General features: G+C 41.9%; 1 protein-coding gene across 2 annotated transcripts in view; it reads left to right on the top strand.

The window, feature by feature from the left end:
* arhgap46a (Rho GTPase activating protein 46a) overlaps positions 1-16,628 on the top strand; it is a 50,882-nt gene extending 34,254 nt beyond the window's left edge. Inside the window, exons 3-10 of one of the 2 annotated variants that reach the window (XM_083906430.1) lie at positions 3,453-4,872; positions 7,186-7,852; positions 8,014-8,106; positions 10,605-10,678; positions 12,106-12,305; positions 13,324-13,415; positions 13,505-13,674; positions 14,871-16,628. In XM_083906430.1, the coding sequence (XP_083762556.1) occupies positions 3,453-4,872; positions 7,186-7,852; positions 8,014-8,106; positions 10,605-10,678; positions 12,106-12,305; positions 13,324-13,415; positions 13,505-13,674; positions 14,871-15,065 (2,911 nt within the window). In that variant the 3' untranslated portion in view covers positions 15,066-16,628. The remainder of the gene's footprint in view (positions 1-3,452; positions 4,873-7,185; positions 7,853-8,013; positions 8,107-10,604; positions 10,679-12,105; positions 12,306-13,323; positions 13,416-13,504; positions 13,675-14,870) is intronic. The other variant, XM_083906431.1, reaches the window with a different exon arrangement.
* Positions 16,629-19,961: the final 3,333 nt, after the last annotated feature.

Raw genomic sequence — 19,961 nt, forward strand, 5'->3', positions numbered from 1 at the left:
GACCCTCTGCAAAGCCTCCTCAGACAGGAAGCACAGATCACTACTGTGTCAGGGTCAGTCATCATAAAGTACATAATTCAGCAACCATGAATGTATGTGTTTTTTTCTTTTACAATCATTTATTTTATCAGCCCAACACATTGTTAGTTTTCTTTGTACAAGCAACAGTGTTTGATATCTTTGTGGATTAAAGGAGTGGTTGTGTGTGATTTCTACTGACTGTGTTCCTTGGCGGACCAGTCATGAGAAAGCTTTGATGTCAGATGTGTGAGTCGTTCTTGCTGTAGCAGACCAGTGCTAAGTCTGCTGATGTGGCAGTGATTTTTGTAGGTTTTGTATCTTCTCGTATCCTCCTGTTAGACAAGGCCACAGTGAGAAACCAAACAGCAGCTTCCCACGTTTACAGCTGTCACCTATCACCCCCTCCTAATTAATTAAAACAAGTTCTCGCTCTCAAAGCTTTTCTGGTTTCCTTGCTTGCATATTACAAAAACACATTAAACTGACTAATTTTGGTTTGTGGACAAGATAAGACATAGAAGAATATCATTATTCTGAGATTTGGGAAACCCTGATCGACACTCTTTGATATATCCTGGACCAAAGAAGTACTTGATTAATTGAAAAAAATAATTGATAGATTAATCGATTTTGAAAAGAATAATTTACATAACTTTTTGTGAGTTGTTGCACTCCCACTTCCATATTGATGCTCATTCCTCTTCAGATCTCTCCTTCTTTCTCCAAATTTGCATTGACGTACAAGGTGGCATGTGTTTTGACATTTAATTATTCTTTTTTTTACTTGCCATCAGCACTTGTAATATTCCGTTTACTCCTCCTTCACACACTTATTCAGAAGGATGATAGGGTGAAAAATCAAGCTTGTAGAAAAAATAATAAATATAAAGTATTATTCATTCATTCATTCATTCATTCAAAATCAACCTGCAGACATTTTTCACAGCTGAAAGTTCTTCTGGAGCATGGATGCCTTCTCATCCGTGCTCTGGATGCTTATGCCCTCTGCCAGGTGGTGTGGCACAGCTGCTCAGCCAGGCATGACGGCAGGTGTCTCAGAGAACAGTGAAGGTGTGTTTTCAAAAGAAATTGCAGTTGTGTGCATGTGGCCTTATGGGCTTTTGATATTTTCCCAACAACAGTGGTTGTGGCAGGCTGTCTTGGTGCTTTGCCAGGTGGCTGAGATCCAGCTGTTTATAGGGCCTACATGGATGGTGAGTCTGTGGGACCATTTGAAGATGAGTGTTTACTTTAAAACCACTGTGGTGGTGTGACTCACTCTGTATACTGGGGGTGGCACAGGGTGAGAGATGGAGAGGGACGACTAAAGGAAGTTTGCTGTTGACTTTAGGACCTCAGGGGGATTGTCTCAGCATTGTTCTAGAGCGATGTGGGGAGGAGAAGGAGATCACTCCGCCTCTTTCCCTCCTCCCTCTGCGTCCACTTCCTGTCATTAAAGCACAACTAGATTATGTTGTGGTGCTCTTGGAAAAGGGAAGCATGATCACAAACTCTGGCTCTACACTGATCCATGTATTGGATTTAAAATGACAGAACGTCAGTTTTGATCAAATGACCCATCTGAATGTTAAGTAGAGGGTGGAAGGAGACGAGAAGGTACGTCTGCTTTGACTGCATTTAAATGTTTGGTTTTTTTGGACCTTTGATTAAGAACTATTCTCTACTGTGTCACATGTAGTGCTCAAACTAGCCACCCACTGTTCATGTGTAAATGTGCAATAATGCTTGCTGTAGGCAACACCCATTGGTTTAAGAGGGCAATAGTTGTTATGTTGCTGGGATTAGAAGGCTGTTGGATTTGGAGTTAGCCTAGCGGCTCAACTACAAGGAGCAGAATTAACCTTTGGACCTGAGCACAGATCTTCTCAGCTCTGAACTACTGCAATTCTTACTTCTCGCACATCAATCTCTTTTCATGTGGCCTGCTAGTTCAGTGTATGTACAGTATATCACCCAGAGCCGTAGTCACTCATGTTGAGGAAGGGATCTAGTGCTGTGTTAAATTGTTGTGTTAAAGAGTATATTTAGACCTCAGGTTTACACAACACACTTTGGAGTGTTTTGTCTCATGGGTTTAACAAGGCTGTCGTGACCATAGACATATAACAGTAGACGCCGCATCGACCGCTACTGCCTATTGGCGCTGACGAGCTGTGGGGCTGCCATCTTGGACAGGTCACCCACTCCACTCTGTCTATCTGTTTGACAGCTCAATGCGCACGTTATCAATCGTAACTCTGAATTCAAAACTTATTTTCACGCGTTTTTTTTTTGTTGCTGCAAACGTCATACATGTAGCTGTGATACAGAACACATGGTTCGGCGTATTTTAATAGTCATAGTGAGATTAACAGTAATAGAATATTCAGATATATGATATATGTGATATGTAGGTATTTTGCAAACACTATATACACTATAAATATAAACACAGCAATAGAAATCATAGAGTAATCATATATAAATGTGTATATATATATATATGTGTGTGTGTGTATGTATATATATATATATACACACACATATATGTATATATACATACACACACACACACACATATATATATATATATATATATATACATACATATATATATACATACACACACGGTATATATCAGAGAAAATGAAAATATATATATAATTCATATACAGAGAGAGATACCAAATACCAGGCTCTGAGAAATGTACACTTTCCCAAAATAATACAAATACACCCTGAATTTGAACACACTACAGACACAAAGAAACTATCATATTTACTTGGGGAGATCACAACACAGTGTTTATTGTTTTTCCACTATTATCTTGATTTTACAAATGATATCTTTCCCTTTTCCTTTTAAATTTTATGGAATCTCAATATTACTTAACAGAACAGATGCCTGGCCTCTGGAGGCTGAATCGTTAACTGCAGCCCACACCAGAGACACTGGATGGAACAGTAATAAACAACTGACAAAATCAGTTTTAGGTTCAATTAATCACCTGTTCTGGGTAATGTGCAATCCTACTTGTAAAAAGTAATCCCTCAAGCCCTGTTTTCAAACGTCCGTCTATTAACGCAGGAATATGCTGCACAATGTTCTGGCATCGTATTGCTTCTGCTGCTCAACTAATAGTAGACCGACCGGTCCAAGATGGCGGCCGCATTTCTCGCGCCCCAGCAGCCAATGCGGCGTCTACTGTTATATGTCTATGGTCGTGACTGCCAGACCAAAAATGGAGCAAACTCTTTGGAGGTCATTGAAATGTTTGTCTAAAATGTCATTGAAATGTCTACTATGAAAGGCTTCATGACTGTGATTGAATTAGATGAGTATGTGTTTATGGCAGTGTCTATTGACTTACTTTGACTGAACATTTCTTTTCTGTCTTTGACTAATGTCAAAATATTGCTGTGTCTTTCAGGAATGCTTCTCAAAGATGGCAGCCTGTACCTGGTTCAAAGGCAGCCATGTTGGTGAAAGTGAACAGTATGAGTCGTAGCCCACCCAGCCCAGCCTTGCAGCAGCCGAACCTCCAGTACAGTGTTCATGGCAAAGCGAACACCTTCACCCTGCACCCCTCCAGCAACAAGGCCCAAGGAGGACAACTAGGCTCCGCCCAGGGATATAAAACTGCTCCCTCTGGCCAAATGGCTGCTGACACACGTCAGGCCCATCATTTGAGAAAAGTTAGCAATGGCAGTTTCTGTTTGGTGACTGATAGTAGCCACCCCAGTCCGCTCCTTCACAGGTCACAGACCAGCACCCCACGGCCCATCTCTCCACAGTATGGTTCCTCTGCTCCGATCTATGATGAGCCAGTCAGAGACTGTCCCATATATGACGAACCTCCAATAGACATGGAGGTAGAAGGAGCGCACCTGTACAATGGAGAAGCTCTATCTCGCATGACCCCCACCCATAGTCTCCAGAAGCCCAGACACCTCCAGCACCCTGGTTCCTCCCACTCAGGCTCCAGGCACAGGAGGAATCCTTCCTCTGACTACAGCCCAGCAGGTCTGGAGTGTATAAAACACATGGTGAATGTTGACCCCAAACAGGGTCTTGTATCCAACTCTCCTGTACCCACACGTACCCCTTCCCCTACATCTAGACAGGATCCCGTCTTAAGTCAACCACATCCTCAGCCTCAGGCCCCATCTTTGCCCCAGGCTCGAGGTCACTTGAAGGACAGGGAGCCAGGGACACCAGGCCGAAGTACACTGGACAAAAAACAAAACTGGCGAGTCCTGGAGGCCACTGTGCAGCGTGCCATGGAGGCACGACACAGCAGGCAGGGCAGTCAGGCCTCGCAGGATTTCCTATCCTCAGTCCCACAGGCCACAGCAAACTATCAGGACTCTGGTTACTCCACTGGCCCCTCCCCAAGTCTGAGGAGAAAGAGCAGGAGGAGAGTGGGAGCTGGCGGTGCAGGAGGCAGGCCAGGGTCAGTAGGTAGCAGTGGGGAGCTATGTGCCCTCAACGAGAGACTCATGGCTGAGATGAGGGAAGTGGTGAGTCGCTCTAACACTATGAGGGAGGTCAGGGCAGGGGTGGACCCAGAGATGGCGGAGAGGGGCATTATACCTCGAACACGCTCCCCTGCTGACTCACTCAGGTGGTACGGAGGAGTAGGGTCAGCAGGCAGGTGTGCATCAAGAGAGGACCTTGCTGCAGGTCCCCAGTCACTGAATATTACTGGAAACCATGGCAACCCTGCCCTGACCCTCCTGGAGATACCAGGGAGGCAAAAAAGAACATATGAAAAGGTGGACACCCTGGAGATGAGTGTGAACAGTCAGGCCAGTCTTTCCTCACCGGACACCCCAGGACCACCCTCCCAGGTAACCCACCCCCTTTTGTGTGTGTGTGTGTGTGTGTGTGTGTGTGTGTGTGTGTGTGTGTGTGTGTGTGTGTGTGTGTGTGTGTGTGTGTGTGTGTGTGTGTGTGTGTGTGTGTGTGTGTGTGTGTGTGTGTGTGTGTGTGTGTGTGTGTGTGTGTGTGTGTGTGTGTGTGTGTGTGTGTGTGTGTGTGTGTGTGTGTGTGTGTGAGAGTTTCTACTGCTCAGCATACTGATTTTTTGCACTTTTCTGATGCAGCAGAATTCTCTGCTTTAAATGTGGCAGAATTATTTGTCATTCAAAAAACTAAATAGCTATGTGTGACAGAAGATTGGATTTGTTTTTCAATTATCTATGCAGCCCTAACTCCAACATTTGCTTGTTGTCCGTCTTTTACACCACGATTTACTGGTGAATATGTTTTTTAATGGAGGAATTTAAAAGATCATGATATGACCAACAGAAGAAAACCACTATAGAGAGCACTGACCATGTCATGTTTCAGACTGGTGAAGGTTCGCGACTACACTGCCAAATTAAAGCAGTAGATAGATGGCAGATAGATAGTGTTGTGCACATCACTAAAAAATATAATTATAGTATAGTTGGTTATATGTTGACTTTGCAGAGCATTAAAATACAAAGAGACATGTGGATGGACCATGGACTCTAAGGTGTCTTCAAAAAATGCACACGATGTTAGATGAAAGAACCATTTGTTTTGTGAATACAGTTATATAAGCAGCCAATTCCAACTTCTGCTACTTCTAATCTCCAAATCCCTCATTGAATCACACCCTATACCTCCATGCATTAGAGTTGTTGTTGTTTTCTAAAAACAGATCCACTGAACCTCAGTAGCTTATAATAAAGAATATCTGATTCACCAGGGAGCTCTGGGATGAAAAGAGTGAGCTTAATCTGTCTTGTTGAAAAGAGCACGTTCCAAGTTTGAATGCCTTAACATACACAGGATGTTATGCATTGGGCAGGCTGGTATAATGACCACAGTCCCAGCATTACCTGTCATCCTTTTACCTCAGTCCATCTGCCCATCACTGCAGGTGCCATATCGTCTTGTGCCAGCTCTGTGCTTAGGCATCCGATGCTCATGCCAGGCCAGAAAGATTCAGGACATGGCTTCCCTTGGTCAGGAAGGAGAGCCACTGTGGTCCATATGGTGCAGGCTTGGCAGTGAAGATGAGGAGGATGGGGAGAGGCAGGCTGGTACTTAGGTTTCTCTGTACCACTGTGGAGCTACCATGTTTAATAAGAGCCAAGTAGCACTGAGTGTATGAGCCCCCTTAAGTCTGTCCTGAAATGTTATTCAAACCTGAGGCCAGTACTACAAAGCTCGCAGTTCGACAAATCCAGGATCTGCACTTCAACCTAACATCAGATATCTGAATAAATGGTACTATGTAGTTTGTTAGTACATACTTCATTCAACTCTGGGTTTACTTATCCAAAATGTTCTCAAAGACCTCTGAACAAACTTCAGAAGATAAACTGACCATTTCCACAAAGACTCCACGGTGTTTCCTAATGTTGTGTCCCAATCCATCCAGTATATGACTAAAACAACAGCGTGTGCTTTTGAAAATACAGTATGCTCTTTGTTTTTTCTGGTACTGACCTCTGTGTCACCCACCCAAACATTAGCTCAGCCTCAGAGCAACTGCTTGGACTTTTGGCCAAAACCAAACCTCAGCTCTGCTCCATTAGACCACAAATCTAAAGTTCTGCTTGTCTGGCACTCGACAGCTACACCTTACATCAAGATCTAGTTGAAAAGATGCGTTAAGATGTCATTGTGGTTATGTTCTATTATTAAATATGAGCTTTGATTCTGGCTTAGGGTTTGTGTTGTTCCTGGCCAGTGTAACTGGATTGCTGTTTTTCTGTAGTAAGGGAGCTCTGGCACTCCTTATGGTCATAAACTCCACAGCTGGGATCACACGGGTGTCTTGTATAATAAAAGTTGGGTTTTGTAGTGGAGATGGGATGTGCAGGCTCAGGGTTGCTGTACAGTTGTCTGCTCACCTGCTGCTGAGTCTAGGGTTCATGAGGATTTGGGGAGATTTTTTTTTTTTGTAAATTTCCTTTCGCAGATTAGGAGATTAATGATCCTGCAATGATTTCCCCCTGAGCTCCAGCACTGTAGAGCTGCCTTCCACCTTCTGTAGAGGAAGGAATCTTCACCTAGACTCCCAGTTGCTATGTTTGCTGCACTCCTCTTTTTTCTACCCTCCCCTTTTCCCCCTCTATGAACTATTCTTCTCTTACTCATGTCCACCTTTTTTCCCCCCCCTGCAGACCGGCACATTAGAGTTGCAGGCCCAATTGGAGAGCCGAAAGAAAGGCATGGTGGATGGTCGGACAGCTTCCCTGGGCCCCTATCGTCCTGCCAATAATGACAACAAAGATGGAGGTGATGGGGAAGCAGGGAGGGCAGGAGGATCGTCCTTCCCACTCTCATACAGCACCCTGCGGCAGCCCCCACCTCCTGATAAGGGTATGGAGGATTGGGCCAGCAAACACCTCAACATGCATACGCAAGGTCTGTTCCGCCGCCGCGTCTCCATCGCCAACATGCTCTCCTGGAACCGTGGATCCATCAAAAAGCCCATGCTGGTCACCAGTGACCGAGCTGTAAGGAAGGAGGCCTGCGAGATGTTTAAGCTGGTACAAACCTACATGGGAGACAGGCCCTCACGCTTGGACCGCCGCCACTCCGCCCTGCTTATTGTCACCAAATGTTGGGACATGCCCGGGCTACGGGACGAGCTGTACGTGCAGCTGGTAAGGCAGACCACAGGTAATGCCAGCCCCAGAAGCCTGGCAGCGGGCTGGGAGCTGATGGCCGTAAGCTTGGCCTTCTTTGCCCCCTCACCAAAGTTCCGCTGCTACCTGGACGGCTACATCCAGAGACACACAGAGCCCACCAGCGACAAGAAATGTGAGTCTCAGACTGAGCAACAGGGTGGGTCACCTTTCTCCCTGTTTTGTCTGAACCTCATAAATTACTAATTGTATTCTTTCCTTTTCTATAATTCTGTGTCAGTGTCAGAGAGTACAGTGTTTTTGTGTTTATCTATTTACTGACCATCAGAAAATTGACCTTTGCTATCTTCTGTTTTATAGTGACTCATTTCATACTGGAGCAACAGGAACTAAAGCTAAAGAAAAATTCAAAGTCGAGAAAGAAGCGAAAACAGAACTCTGATGAGGAAGAGGGTAATTTTGTTTTGTCCATATACAACATATTTGTTCTTTAGTAATATCCTCCAGAAACATTGAGTCCTCTTTTTCCATTTGTACAAGCGTATCTGTTTGACAGAGCATGAGGAGGTGGGGGTTGGTGGAATGGAGGGGTCTGAAAGATGTTTTTCTACTCAGTTCAAAGGCTGTGTAGAGCCTGTGAGCATAGGAAGCCGTTACAAATCAGAGGTATTGTTCCCTGTAGAGCGACCACTCTGAGTGGGATGGAAACTTTGTCAGATGAGTATTTGCTGATGTCTGCAGATACAATGAATGAATTTTACACAAAGTCCAGCTGGAAAAAAATCAGTGGGCTGAGAATTTCAGAGAGTTCTGTGGACAATGGACCGCACTGTGAATCATCTTAGCGGTCACTCCAGCGACTCACATGTCAAATAGCCATTTAAGACGATACCAAGTCATTAGCACGTGCCTTCATTAGAGCAGACCACATGGCCAGCTCTGATGATGATGTCACCATAGAGGAACCCAAATTGACTTACAGTAGACACCACAGCAGCTGCCTTATACATTGTGCATGAGTGACTCAGCCGCGCTGCTGTATGCTGGAAAACCTCCCAACACATCAAGAGGTCACAGAGAAATCCTGTTCTACTTCTCTGACTCACTGCAAAGCTCTTCAGCAGGAGGAATCATCATCAAAACAACTGAAAGAAGAAAGGTTCTCGTAGACAAAACAGCAGAATTAAAGCTGCTGTTTACTCGGTGGGTGCAACAGCCGCACTCTCACTGAGCCTCATGTGAGATTTTCAGATTCTTATCCTACATTTTTATTACATTATTACGAGGCTTTGGCAGATATTCAATATTATCATATATACAGTATATATAACAATATTTACCATAATATTATATATTGTTTATGATATCAATTATCGAAAGGCCGCCAGTTGTTTTCAGAATTATATTTTGAAAAGAAAATCCCGAAAGGAAGTGGACTTGGCTGCGTGATGCACAAAGCAACGTGATGACGGACAGGAAAATGCAAGCTCGCAAATTTGGCAGTATTTTGGATAGAAAGCAGGAGAAAATGGAGAGCCAGAGAATTTGAACGAGGTCATGTGTCGACTTTGACGAAGCAGGGCAGCAACACAAACTTGGTGTCTCACCTCAGAGTCCATCATCCTGCGCACTCTGCTCGACTAGACTCCACAACATCAGCTTGGGAGGAAACTTCCAGCACCACTGCTAGCAGCTACCTTGTCAAAAGTATGGTTCTGTTTCATACGGTAGAAAAAACATCATTCATGGGCATGGTTGAAACACTGGACTGCAAGGCTTTGATTTCCTGGTCGTTTTAATGACAAACCTGATGTAAATATACCAACAGTTGTGTTCACACCTGTTTTACTCTACAGTGAGTGCTCACAGTGTTTTTCCTCTCAGTAAGTTGGACCCTGTGTGCTGAGGAAACTTAAGGTTACTCAAGGGTGAATTATTGGTATGATTTCACTAATAATATAATTATAGTCAGTTTAGCAAATGTAAGCATGAATAGGAGTCACCTGTTTACTATAAATCTAGAGGCTTTGACTGTTGAGGAAATGTTGCAAAGTGTTTGAAATCCCATCAGAAATGATTGGCTCTGGTTCAGGTGCCCAATACAGTAGACATTGTGGGAATTGGAGTAGATTCCACAAGACAAAGACAAATTTAGATGAATCCTTTTTATCGTATCGGTGCTTCATCAAAACCAAACTTTTGAAATTGTTTTGAAAATCTCAAAATGTGGATGAAGACAATTCCACAAACTTTTTCAAAACGACAAAGAAGAAGATAGTTTATGTTTAATTCTGTTTTGTGTGGATAGGATCTAAGTGTTCGCTATGAATCAGGAATGAAAAAAAGTATGTGTCTATTTTTATAAGCACACATGACAGCAAAAGTAAAAAGTCAAGATCCTCTGTTTGCTTTCAGTTGGACACTAAAGTGCAGATTAAGGGACTTTTCCAGGGACAGATCAGGTTTTCCTGCTACTTGTGTCTGTTAAAGTTCACCTGCCTCTTTTAATGCAGTTCATGTCTGAAATAGATCTGGGCCCGACAACAGGAGACAATCTGTGTGTTTCTCATTTTCTGTGGAGACCTTTGTGTCTGTGTGTAGTGATGAATCACCTGTTGGCTGGATCCCGTCTTTAAAGTTGTTGCTCAACAGCAGTAAATCTTGCCTCTGACTAGCAGTTAAGTCAGGCTCGTTTCTAATCCTAATATGCCAGAATCACATCGTCAACATGTCTCTCCAATAACCACTGCCCCATCTCTTATACTGTGTTTGACATCTGTGGGGGGAGAAAAAAACCCTCTTGTCTCGTTTGTGGGAAAGCATTTAAATAATTTATGATGTGTGTTCAGTAATGCCTGATGCTTAAGGGTTTTACTTGTGGTTTTAAAAACAGTGTGTATCCTGTTTCATTGTTCCTCCGTCCTAAATCTGCCTCTTGCGTCTTCTTCCAGGTCTGCCTATCAGCACATACTCCAAGTTCTGCCATCGCAAACTGCAGAAGGTGGCCATCACTGGTGGTAAAAAGGTGAGCTCGGAGAATGAAAAGGAGTAATAGCTCTTGATGTTTATTGAGTGTGAGCTACAAACAAAAAAACACAGTTCCCATGGTACAATGACATTCATGCATAAAAGAAATATCTTATCAGTGCATAGGAAACAAACAGATAGATAAATAAATGAATATATCCCACGTCTCTATTAGTGAATTGAGCAAATGACATAAAACCATGAATGATGCAAAAACATTAAGTGTCCGGTGTGACCGCAGCGTTGTGCTGGTTCAGAGGACCAGCAGGGGGCACACATTACTCAGGCAGCACTATCTAAATCCTCAGTGGCAGGGAACACAGTCATATTTTGTATCTTTTACTCCCTCTTTCAATGGACTATAAACACAGAGCATCACTTACACCTTTTGCTTATAAGCCAGCTTCGTATCTTCCAAAAATATTGAACGCTGTTAGAGGTTGTATGAAGTAAGGTGTGCAACAAATATCCATAGCTATTACATGCTACCACATCATAACATTGTCCTGGAAATAATGCAGGGATGACAGTAGTCCTACAGTTTGCTGCTATTATGCATTGTATTACTTCATGTTTTGCTAATTTATTGATCTGGCTCTGGTCAGCCTTAGTTGACTTGAAAGTGCTCTATAAATAAAATGTTAAGTAATTTCAGTGAAAACTGAGAAGACAAAGAAGAAGTCAGTGTGTTCACTTGGGTCTTGCATTTAAGCCAGTTTGAGCTGAAGCCATTAAAATCCCTTGCACGTTGTAGAATAATTTATTCTGGCAATGAATGCTGATAAAACTAAGGCTGTCAATAGATAAAAATAATTAACTAATTAATCAGAATGACACAGAAAGCCTTTAAAATAAAGGCTCAACATGGATGACATGTCATCCTGTATGCAACAAGTACATTAGCATTTGACATCGTTAGCATAGTGAGTAAGAGAACTAAAGCACAGTCAGCAGCAGGGTAGGAGCGATTTGTGCTTCTACTACACTACCCTTACTGGGAGGCGTTCATTCTCAGAGGTCAGCGCATACCACAAGTAAACAAACATGCGTTAACTGCATTAAATTCTATCGCGCTGATCGTTGCGATTAATACAGCCGAGATTAACCCGATAAAATAATTTAACGCAGGTTAACTTTGACAGCAAGCTCCTGTTCAAACCTGGTTTTCAACAGGTTTTTTTTTTAACAAATAGGCACGTGTTAAAAACCTTATTTGTCCTTTTCAGCTTTATTCTCATGCCATCAAACAAATTTCACTTCCACGTCATAAAAATCGGACATGTTTCTGTGAAACTTAATTCTCATCTGAGTCATAGTAGATACTATCACAGAGAGAGATAATTACAGGCTCACTGACACAGTCACACACAGCTGCTCACACAGTCGTAGTAAATCTCCACCTTTCCCAAACTCTTCCCCCTCCAGGGTCTGCGCAAACCCACACTGGAGGAGATCGACCACAGTCGGCGGGCCATCATCACCCCCTCCCTGTTTGGCAGTTCTCTGGAGGAGGTGATGGAGCGGCAGAGCGAGCTTTTCCCGGACAGGAAATTGCCCTGGGTGCAGGTTCAGCTCTCTCAGTACATCCTGGCTCTGGGTGGAGCTCAGGCAGAGGGCATCTTCAGGTAACACAGCCCCGACTCAGCCAAGTACATGCCTTGGCTTGAACTGTGTGTGAGACGGGGAGTATATGAAATTAGAAAGGGATGTAATGCATTGCATGTGTGTATGTGTGTGGTCTCCTGCACCCCTTAATTTCATAGTAAGCTCTCCTTGTGTACAATACACAGAGGAGACAGCACACCAAACACAGACCTGCTTCTCTCGTAACAGAGTTCATTTGATGCTTTGTGATATGTGTTTACTATCACTGCCTCAGCTCACGAGCATGTCCCAGCAAACTGAGTGTGGGTGTGTAAGCTTTTCTCCAGCTAATTGAATTGTGCTGCATCTTGTTTAGAAAACTCTTCTCCTTCTCGTCAAACCTGCTGTACGCTGATCTGCCTGAAGAACACAGGGACTTTCCTGAACAGTGTCTTATTCACTTACTTTATGTCTCCCCTGGTTTTGGTTTGTACTGCAAACAAAGAGCTGAGCACTTTTCAACAACCAAATCACATTGGAAGTCTTTTGGGTGTGCATGTACGGGATGGATAATGGCTTTACAATGGAGAATGTGTAACAATCAGGAATGTGCATCTATCCTCTAGTGAATGAGTTTAAATACCTGGGGTCAAGCATCCAAAGCAATGGACAGTGCACAAGAGAGGTGAAGAAGAGAGTGAAGGCAAAGACAGGGTGGAGACGAGTGTCAGGGCTGATGTGTGACAGAAGGAGAGCAGCAAAAGTGAAAGGGAAGGTCTACAAGACGGTAGACCTGCTATGATGTATGGTCTGGAGACAGTGGATCTGTCTTAAATACAGGAGGCAGAGCTGAAGATTAGGTTAAATGTTTGGAAATAAACAGGTTTATGTCAGAGATTTGAATTGTGGTTAGATTAAAGTTAAGGTTAGGCATCAACTGGTTATGGTTAAAGTGATGGATAATGCTTTGTTTAGGCTGTCCAGATGAACCTATTAAGATCAGATTTGGAGGTCCTTCCTGTGGCTGAGTGTCACTGACAGCTTGTCTTTCATCCTCAGGGTGCCTGGAGATATTGATGAAGTGAATGCACTGAAGCTTCAGGTCGACCAGTGGAGGATCCCGGAGAATCTCTCTGACCCCAACGTTCCTGGTGAGCAAAGGACATTTTTTTCTGTGGCCTTCATGGTTCTGTGGGGGTTTGAACATGTGCACTGATACAGTGTTGTTGTTGTTGTTCAGCGTCTCTGATGAAGCTCTGGTATCGAGAGCTGGAGGAACCGCTCATCCCCATGAACTTCTACAAGCAGTGCATCAGTAACTGTGATGACCCAGCGGCATCCATCACTGTGGTGCAGTCGCTGCCTGAGCTCAACAGGCTGGTGTTGTGCTACTTCATCCACTTCCTGCAGGTAACTACACATTTATAGTCCACTCAAACACAGACCTTTAACTGACACACCTGCTGCTAAATCTGTGCATGTTTTGTCAATTCCTTTTTTTTATTAGACCTCATTTTTGGTTTATTTTTGAATAGGAACCACATAATTGTTGTCACAAGCCGATGGATGGATGGATGGATGGATGGATGGATGGATGGATGGATAGATAGATAGATAGATAGATAGATAGATAGATAGATAGATAGATAGATAGATAGATAGATAGATAGATAGATAGATAGACAGACAGACAGACAGACAGACAGACAGACAGACAGACAGACAGACAGACAGACAGACAGACAGACAGACAGACAGACAACACATTGGCAGCTGCACAGAGGAAGGTGCTGGATCAAAACATCTGTAGACGGCACACACCAACCATAAGGAGTCAGACTATTACAATCTGTTTTCTGTTTCTTAGCTGGATCATATCAATCTTCTGTCTCTGCTGGCTAGCTCACTGGCTAACTGACTGTTTCGTTACCTATGATTATGGTAAAACAAGACCAGTAGTAAACAATGAGAACACTGACCTGAATGAAAATCTGGATCATACTTTCAGACATCTCTGGGTGCTGGTAAAGTTGATATCAGGGCGTCTTAAGGGTGTCATCGCAGACATCCGTATCCTCCTCTTAGGGTGCTTTCACACCTACAGTTCGATTGCTTTGGTCCGCACCAGTCAGAAAAATGTTACAATGTAGCAAACAAAGGCTTCACTGAAGCCGTTTCCACAAAAAAACAATCATCTGTTGTCTTGTTTGTTTCCTTATGGTGATGAAAACGGGCATTGCAGCCCAAACTATCCGGTGTGTTATTATCGTTAGCTCGCTCTCTCTACGGCTTCTTGGGCAATCAAGATGGCTGCCGATACCGGAGCATGGTGACGTCACGTTGCCAAGCTTTCACAAAAACACTCCCTCAGTCAGGTCTGATAGTATTGCCTGACAGAGCCTGTTCTAAAACGAACGACATGGCAAACAAATAATGTGAAGACAGAAGACAGAATAATATCAGCAAAAGTTAAACTTCAACCATTTAAACCATGACTTGATAGAAAATAATACTCGGTGACTGTGACTCACTGCAGGTCAAACTCTGCCTGTACACTCACACATGACTCACTGCTTCTTCTCTCTCTACATCTTGATCAACTTTAGGTCTTTGCTCAGCCGTCCAACGTGGCCATCACCAAAATGGACGTGAACAATTTGGCCATGGTCATGGCCCCCAACTGCCTGCGATGTCAGTCTGAGGATCCTCGCATCATCTTCGAGAACACACGCAAGGAGATGTCCTTCCTGAGGATGCTCATCGTCCACCTGGACACCAGCTTCATTGAAGGCGTGGTGTAGTCACTGTAAACGATTTCAACACTGTCTCTGTTCACATAACACTGGAAACTCACAGAGGGTTTAACAAGCCTGAACGTTGGACCACTGACCACTCTCAAAACACATCCACTTATAGAGCATATTTCTATCAGAAACATATATTTGTATGGGAGACTTCCTGTTTGGAATGTCCGGTCACAAGTTGTGTAGCTTTACACAGCTTTGACAGATAATCTCACGTCAAGAAAACAGCTGTGATATTACAGCAGTAGGTTTAAGTGAAAGGCTTCAATGAAACAGGAATGTTTTCAGCTGTAAATAATGATGTGGATGCAAACTTTTCTTCTCAAGAATTTTCACTCTGTTGAAAATAAACTTTCAGAAGATGAAAGTTCTGTAATTAAAACGGGCTTATATTGCCGACGTTTATGAATTCATTATTTCATTTTAGTCATTCATTCAACCGTCCTCATTTGAAAATATCTTCATACGTTTTATATGAGGTCAATGCCTCACGTTGTCCTGGCCCTCTGTGATATCACACAGATGGACGTGGAAGTGACCTGGCTTTTCCATTTGATCGATAGTTAGTAGGGATGCACTGAAATTATATTAACAAGCACGCAAACTTACTCAAAGTTGGACCCTGAGTTACTTCTGCTTTCAATAAGGTCTACAGGTCTCAATGTTTTTTTTTGTTTGTTTTTTTTTAACAATGCAACACAGCTTTAAAATGGTTTTCTTTGATGAGCGTTTTCTCATAGCTGCATATGACAGCAGATTTTACTGATGCCACTCTCACTGTCTCACAGTGTTTACGTCATCATTGTTGACTCGCTGCGTTCACATGTGTGTGTTTGTGTGAGATTGTCAGGATTTGAACAGAGGACATCGTTTTATATCATGTACAGAAAGAAGAAAATACGAAAATGATGAGAACCCGGTGTAACAGTGTCTTATTAATAAGCTTGCCTGTGCTGTTTTGAGAAGAGTACACAAGAGTCTTCATTTCAAGGCACAAACTAAGAATGTGTGTGAAGCTCTCTGTGATGGATGATTTTTCTAAACTAATCTAGTTGGGAGTGCTTTGAGTGTTGAAACTGGACTTGACGTCACAGTCCTGTGGTCGGCTGGTGATTCATTGAAAATACTATTTCTCTTGTATCTGTTTTTAAAAGTCTCACTTGGAGTTGTGTTCTCATGTGTTTGTCTGTATGAACAGTTATCGTTTGTGATAAGTGTTCATTGCCTCCCTCAAACATCTGATTCATGTACACACACACACACACACACAGGACAGCGTGTTATTTAAGTGTCAAACACTATGAGTATGTCTATTATTAAGCTCTTTGTGTCTCCTCTCAGGTGTAGTTCATGTAAATAAATAAGTATGTAAATAGGATTAACTCTCTTTAGGTGTATTCTAGTGATCCAGGTCAAGGGTGAAGATGACTGTTGCCATAAGAAAAAGCAATAAAAAAAAAAAAAAATTGTAATTACTGTTGATTGATCTGCTGTCACCGCCTGCCTTTTCAACACAGGAATGATTCAGACCACCTTTCATGTATGCACAGTAAGTGTAAGTTTGCCTACTTTCTTTTGAAAATCTGGAATTGTCATGAATAAACATTTGTTCAATTGTAGATCAGATTTGTGTGTTTGTATGTGTTTTTTTTCCAGATCTCTTACCTTAAAGCTGCTCTCAGTAAAAGACTTAGAGTAATAGTTGTTTATTTCCATACAATATACTGTATATAAGAGCCTATATAAGATTCAGTTATCAATAACCTTGACATATGTAAAGGGTGTAACGAAACATATTCAGAATGGAGCCATATGTTGTTTTTAGGTGTTCATAAATCTGCTCCTGTTCTGACCCAGGAATGAGACCTAAGTGTAAATGATACCACTGTTGAATCTCAGAAAAAAAACATCTTTGGAGTAAATCACACAATCCATGGACTAAAGAGATTGAAACTATTTTAGGGGATGTTTGATGATGATTTAGAATATATTTACCACAATAACTTATTATGCAACATAAATAAAAAAGATTGAGGTAAATTACTGAAAAAGAGATATGTTGTTAAAACCCAAATTAAGAACATAATATTCAAACCAAGCATGATTATTGTGAAAATGTCGCTCAGTTAAGAAGAGGAATATTTCACCTTGGCCCTGAAGTCAGCAAAATGTTCCTGAAGAAATCAGACTGTGCCAAACCTAGAATTACTCTGGTGAACTGAATGTCTACAAACTGACTACCTTTGTTTCTAAAGCCTGGGGAAAATGGCAGGAAGGTTTATTTGCTCAGTGTTGTCTGTGATTTGTGTTCGTACTCCATACATGACACAATAATTAAAAGATCTAAAATATATTGTATTTGTGTGAGACAACATATGTTACATATTTCACAAAATCTGCAACTCATACATCCACACATAATAAAAAAAACATTGAACCATCCCTTTAATCCATACATCCATTATCTACAGCTTTATCTTCCTGGGGGAGCTGTGCCTATCTCAGCTGACCCATCCCTTTAATATCAGGGAGGAAAAATCACTGCAGAGCCTGGAAACATGCTGTTCCAGTTTTCTCCACTGGTCAGCGCTACAGCACTCTGTTAAGAGCAGCTTCTTCCCTCACTGGTAAACAAACTATAATAACCACTGTGCGAAATGCAGGGGGGTCTGGTCTGGGGAGGCTGGACCACCAACATTCGAGGCCCCCTGAAAGCCTCAAATGCAACATTTGAGGGGAGTCTAACCATGTTACAGTAGAATTGGAAAACATTTTTTTTTTCCCTAAATATTTTTGTAATTTCCGTTTTACATATATGATCTACATACATAATGCACTTTGCATGCTTTCTTATCCTTTATAACCAGATAAAATATAAATTATTTTATTTGTAATTTTGGATTTTAATTGGGTTTTAAAGAATTGCTTTCCAAATGGTGCTGTGGAAAAGGCCCACACAAGCCCACAACTGACAGGGATTACCCGATTATTAATGGGTATTTTGCACACATAACCTATAACCATATTCAAATATGTTGTACATATGTATTGTTTTAGCAATGCTACAAACTACAAACTACAATTCCAATGAAGATGAGACATGGTGTAAAACAGAATACAATGTTCATTGTTCAATCCTGTTCATCACATATTCAATTGAATAACTTCAAAGACAAGACATTTAATGTTCAAACTGATAAACTTTATTGGCAAATATTCCCTCATTTTCAAAAAAGCTGGGAGAGTTGAGGAATTCTCAAAGAACACGGAAGTTTCAGTAATTCACAAGCAAGGATGGGCTGAGGTTCACCACTTTGTGAACAACTGCGTGAGCAAACAGTCTTGCAGTTTAAGAACAACATTTCTCAATGTATAATTGCAAGGAATTTAGGGATTCCATCATCTCCAGTCCATGGTGTCATGAACAGATCCAGAGAATCCAGAGAACTCTCTGCACTGAAGCTTCAACAAATGCATCTTCAGGGATTCCCTTCAGTGTTGTTTGTTTTCCTTGGGTGTTGAGATAATGAAAATGCCTTCATATTTTGTATCAAACGTGACTGTCATGTATTTTTAAACTACTGTGAAGTACAACATGATGACATGATCAGAATACTGAGGTGCTGCTTTCATAAAGTCACACACAGCAACACAGTGACTGAGTCACAGCTTTCTCTTTTTAAATGTATGTATTTATTTGTTCTCCATTTAGTGATTGGAGTCATAGTCATAATATGACGACCTGATGTTTTTGTTTTGTTAGAGTTGATGACAGTGACAGGTTTGGCTCTAACTGAACTATGATGAGACACCATTAGTGTAGTCAATCATGGTGGTTCATCTATTACTGAACACCAAGACAGCAAATAAAGATGCTTCCTTCAATTTTAGATATGTTTATCTTGGAAAAGAAAAACTATTAATACTATTACTACTACTTACTATTGTCTAAATAATGAACTACAAAACCTAAATTCAATCAGAAGATATAATGAAATTATTATTTGGAAAATACGGCAGTTTATTTTTGATTCGTGGTGTGGTTGCTTTTATTTTGATACATTTATTATTTGGGTATTTGGTATTTTATTTTATTTGAAAATACATTCAGATGTATTTCTGTCCATGTCTGGCTGTACTATGAGTGTGTACTATGACTTTGTCCTGCTGCATAATAAATGTTGGGGTCCTGCATGATGGAGAAGTATCTGTTTGTCGTTTTCAGCATTAAGGACACCATCCTTATTAAATCCATGTTATTACTGTGCTGCCCTCCAGGCCGTCCGTGAACAAACTGCTTTCTGCACTGGCCGAATACTTCAAATATTGACTCATCAGTCCAGAGACGTACTTCTTATGTTTTCATGTATAGTTGAGTCACTTGGCCTTGTTTCCAATCACAGGTTTGGCTTTTTGGCCCCAATTCTTCCACAAAGACCACTTGTGTTTAGACTTCTCTGGACAGTGGGTGAGTGTGTCTGTACCACAGGTTCTGACCATTCTGAAGTGATGTCTCTCCTGGACATATTCACATTTCAAAGGGAAGTAGATGTGATGTGTCTGTCATCATTGACCACTGTGACTGTGGTCCTCAGTGTTGCCCGTTTCTTTGTGCTTCTTCATCTTGAAAGCCGTCTGCTTTGAAATCTTTGTCTGGTAGAGGCCTTTTTGATGTCGTAAAACTACCTCTTGTCATGTCGGGATGTATGAGCTGTGACATGAAACTGTCTTTCACAACCTCATGTTGTAGCAGAGTCTGGCTGTTCCTCACCCAGAAGCTGCTCCAAGTGAAATGCTCACTTAATGTTTCAAACCACGTATGAAAAAGGTTATCATTAGCACCTGTTGGTTTAAACGGTTAATCATACATCTGACTATCTTCTTCTTTCGGCT

Source organism: Microchirus variegatus (genome assembly GCF_963457635.1).
Source record: "Microchirus variegatus genome assembly, chromosome: 19".
NCBI lineage: Eukaryota > Metazoa > Chordata > Actinopteri > Pleuronectiformes > Soleidae > Microchirus > Microchirus variegatus.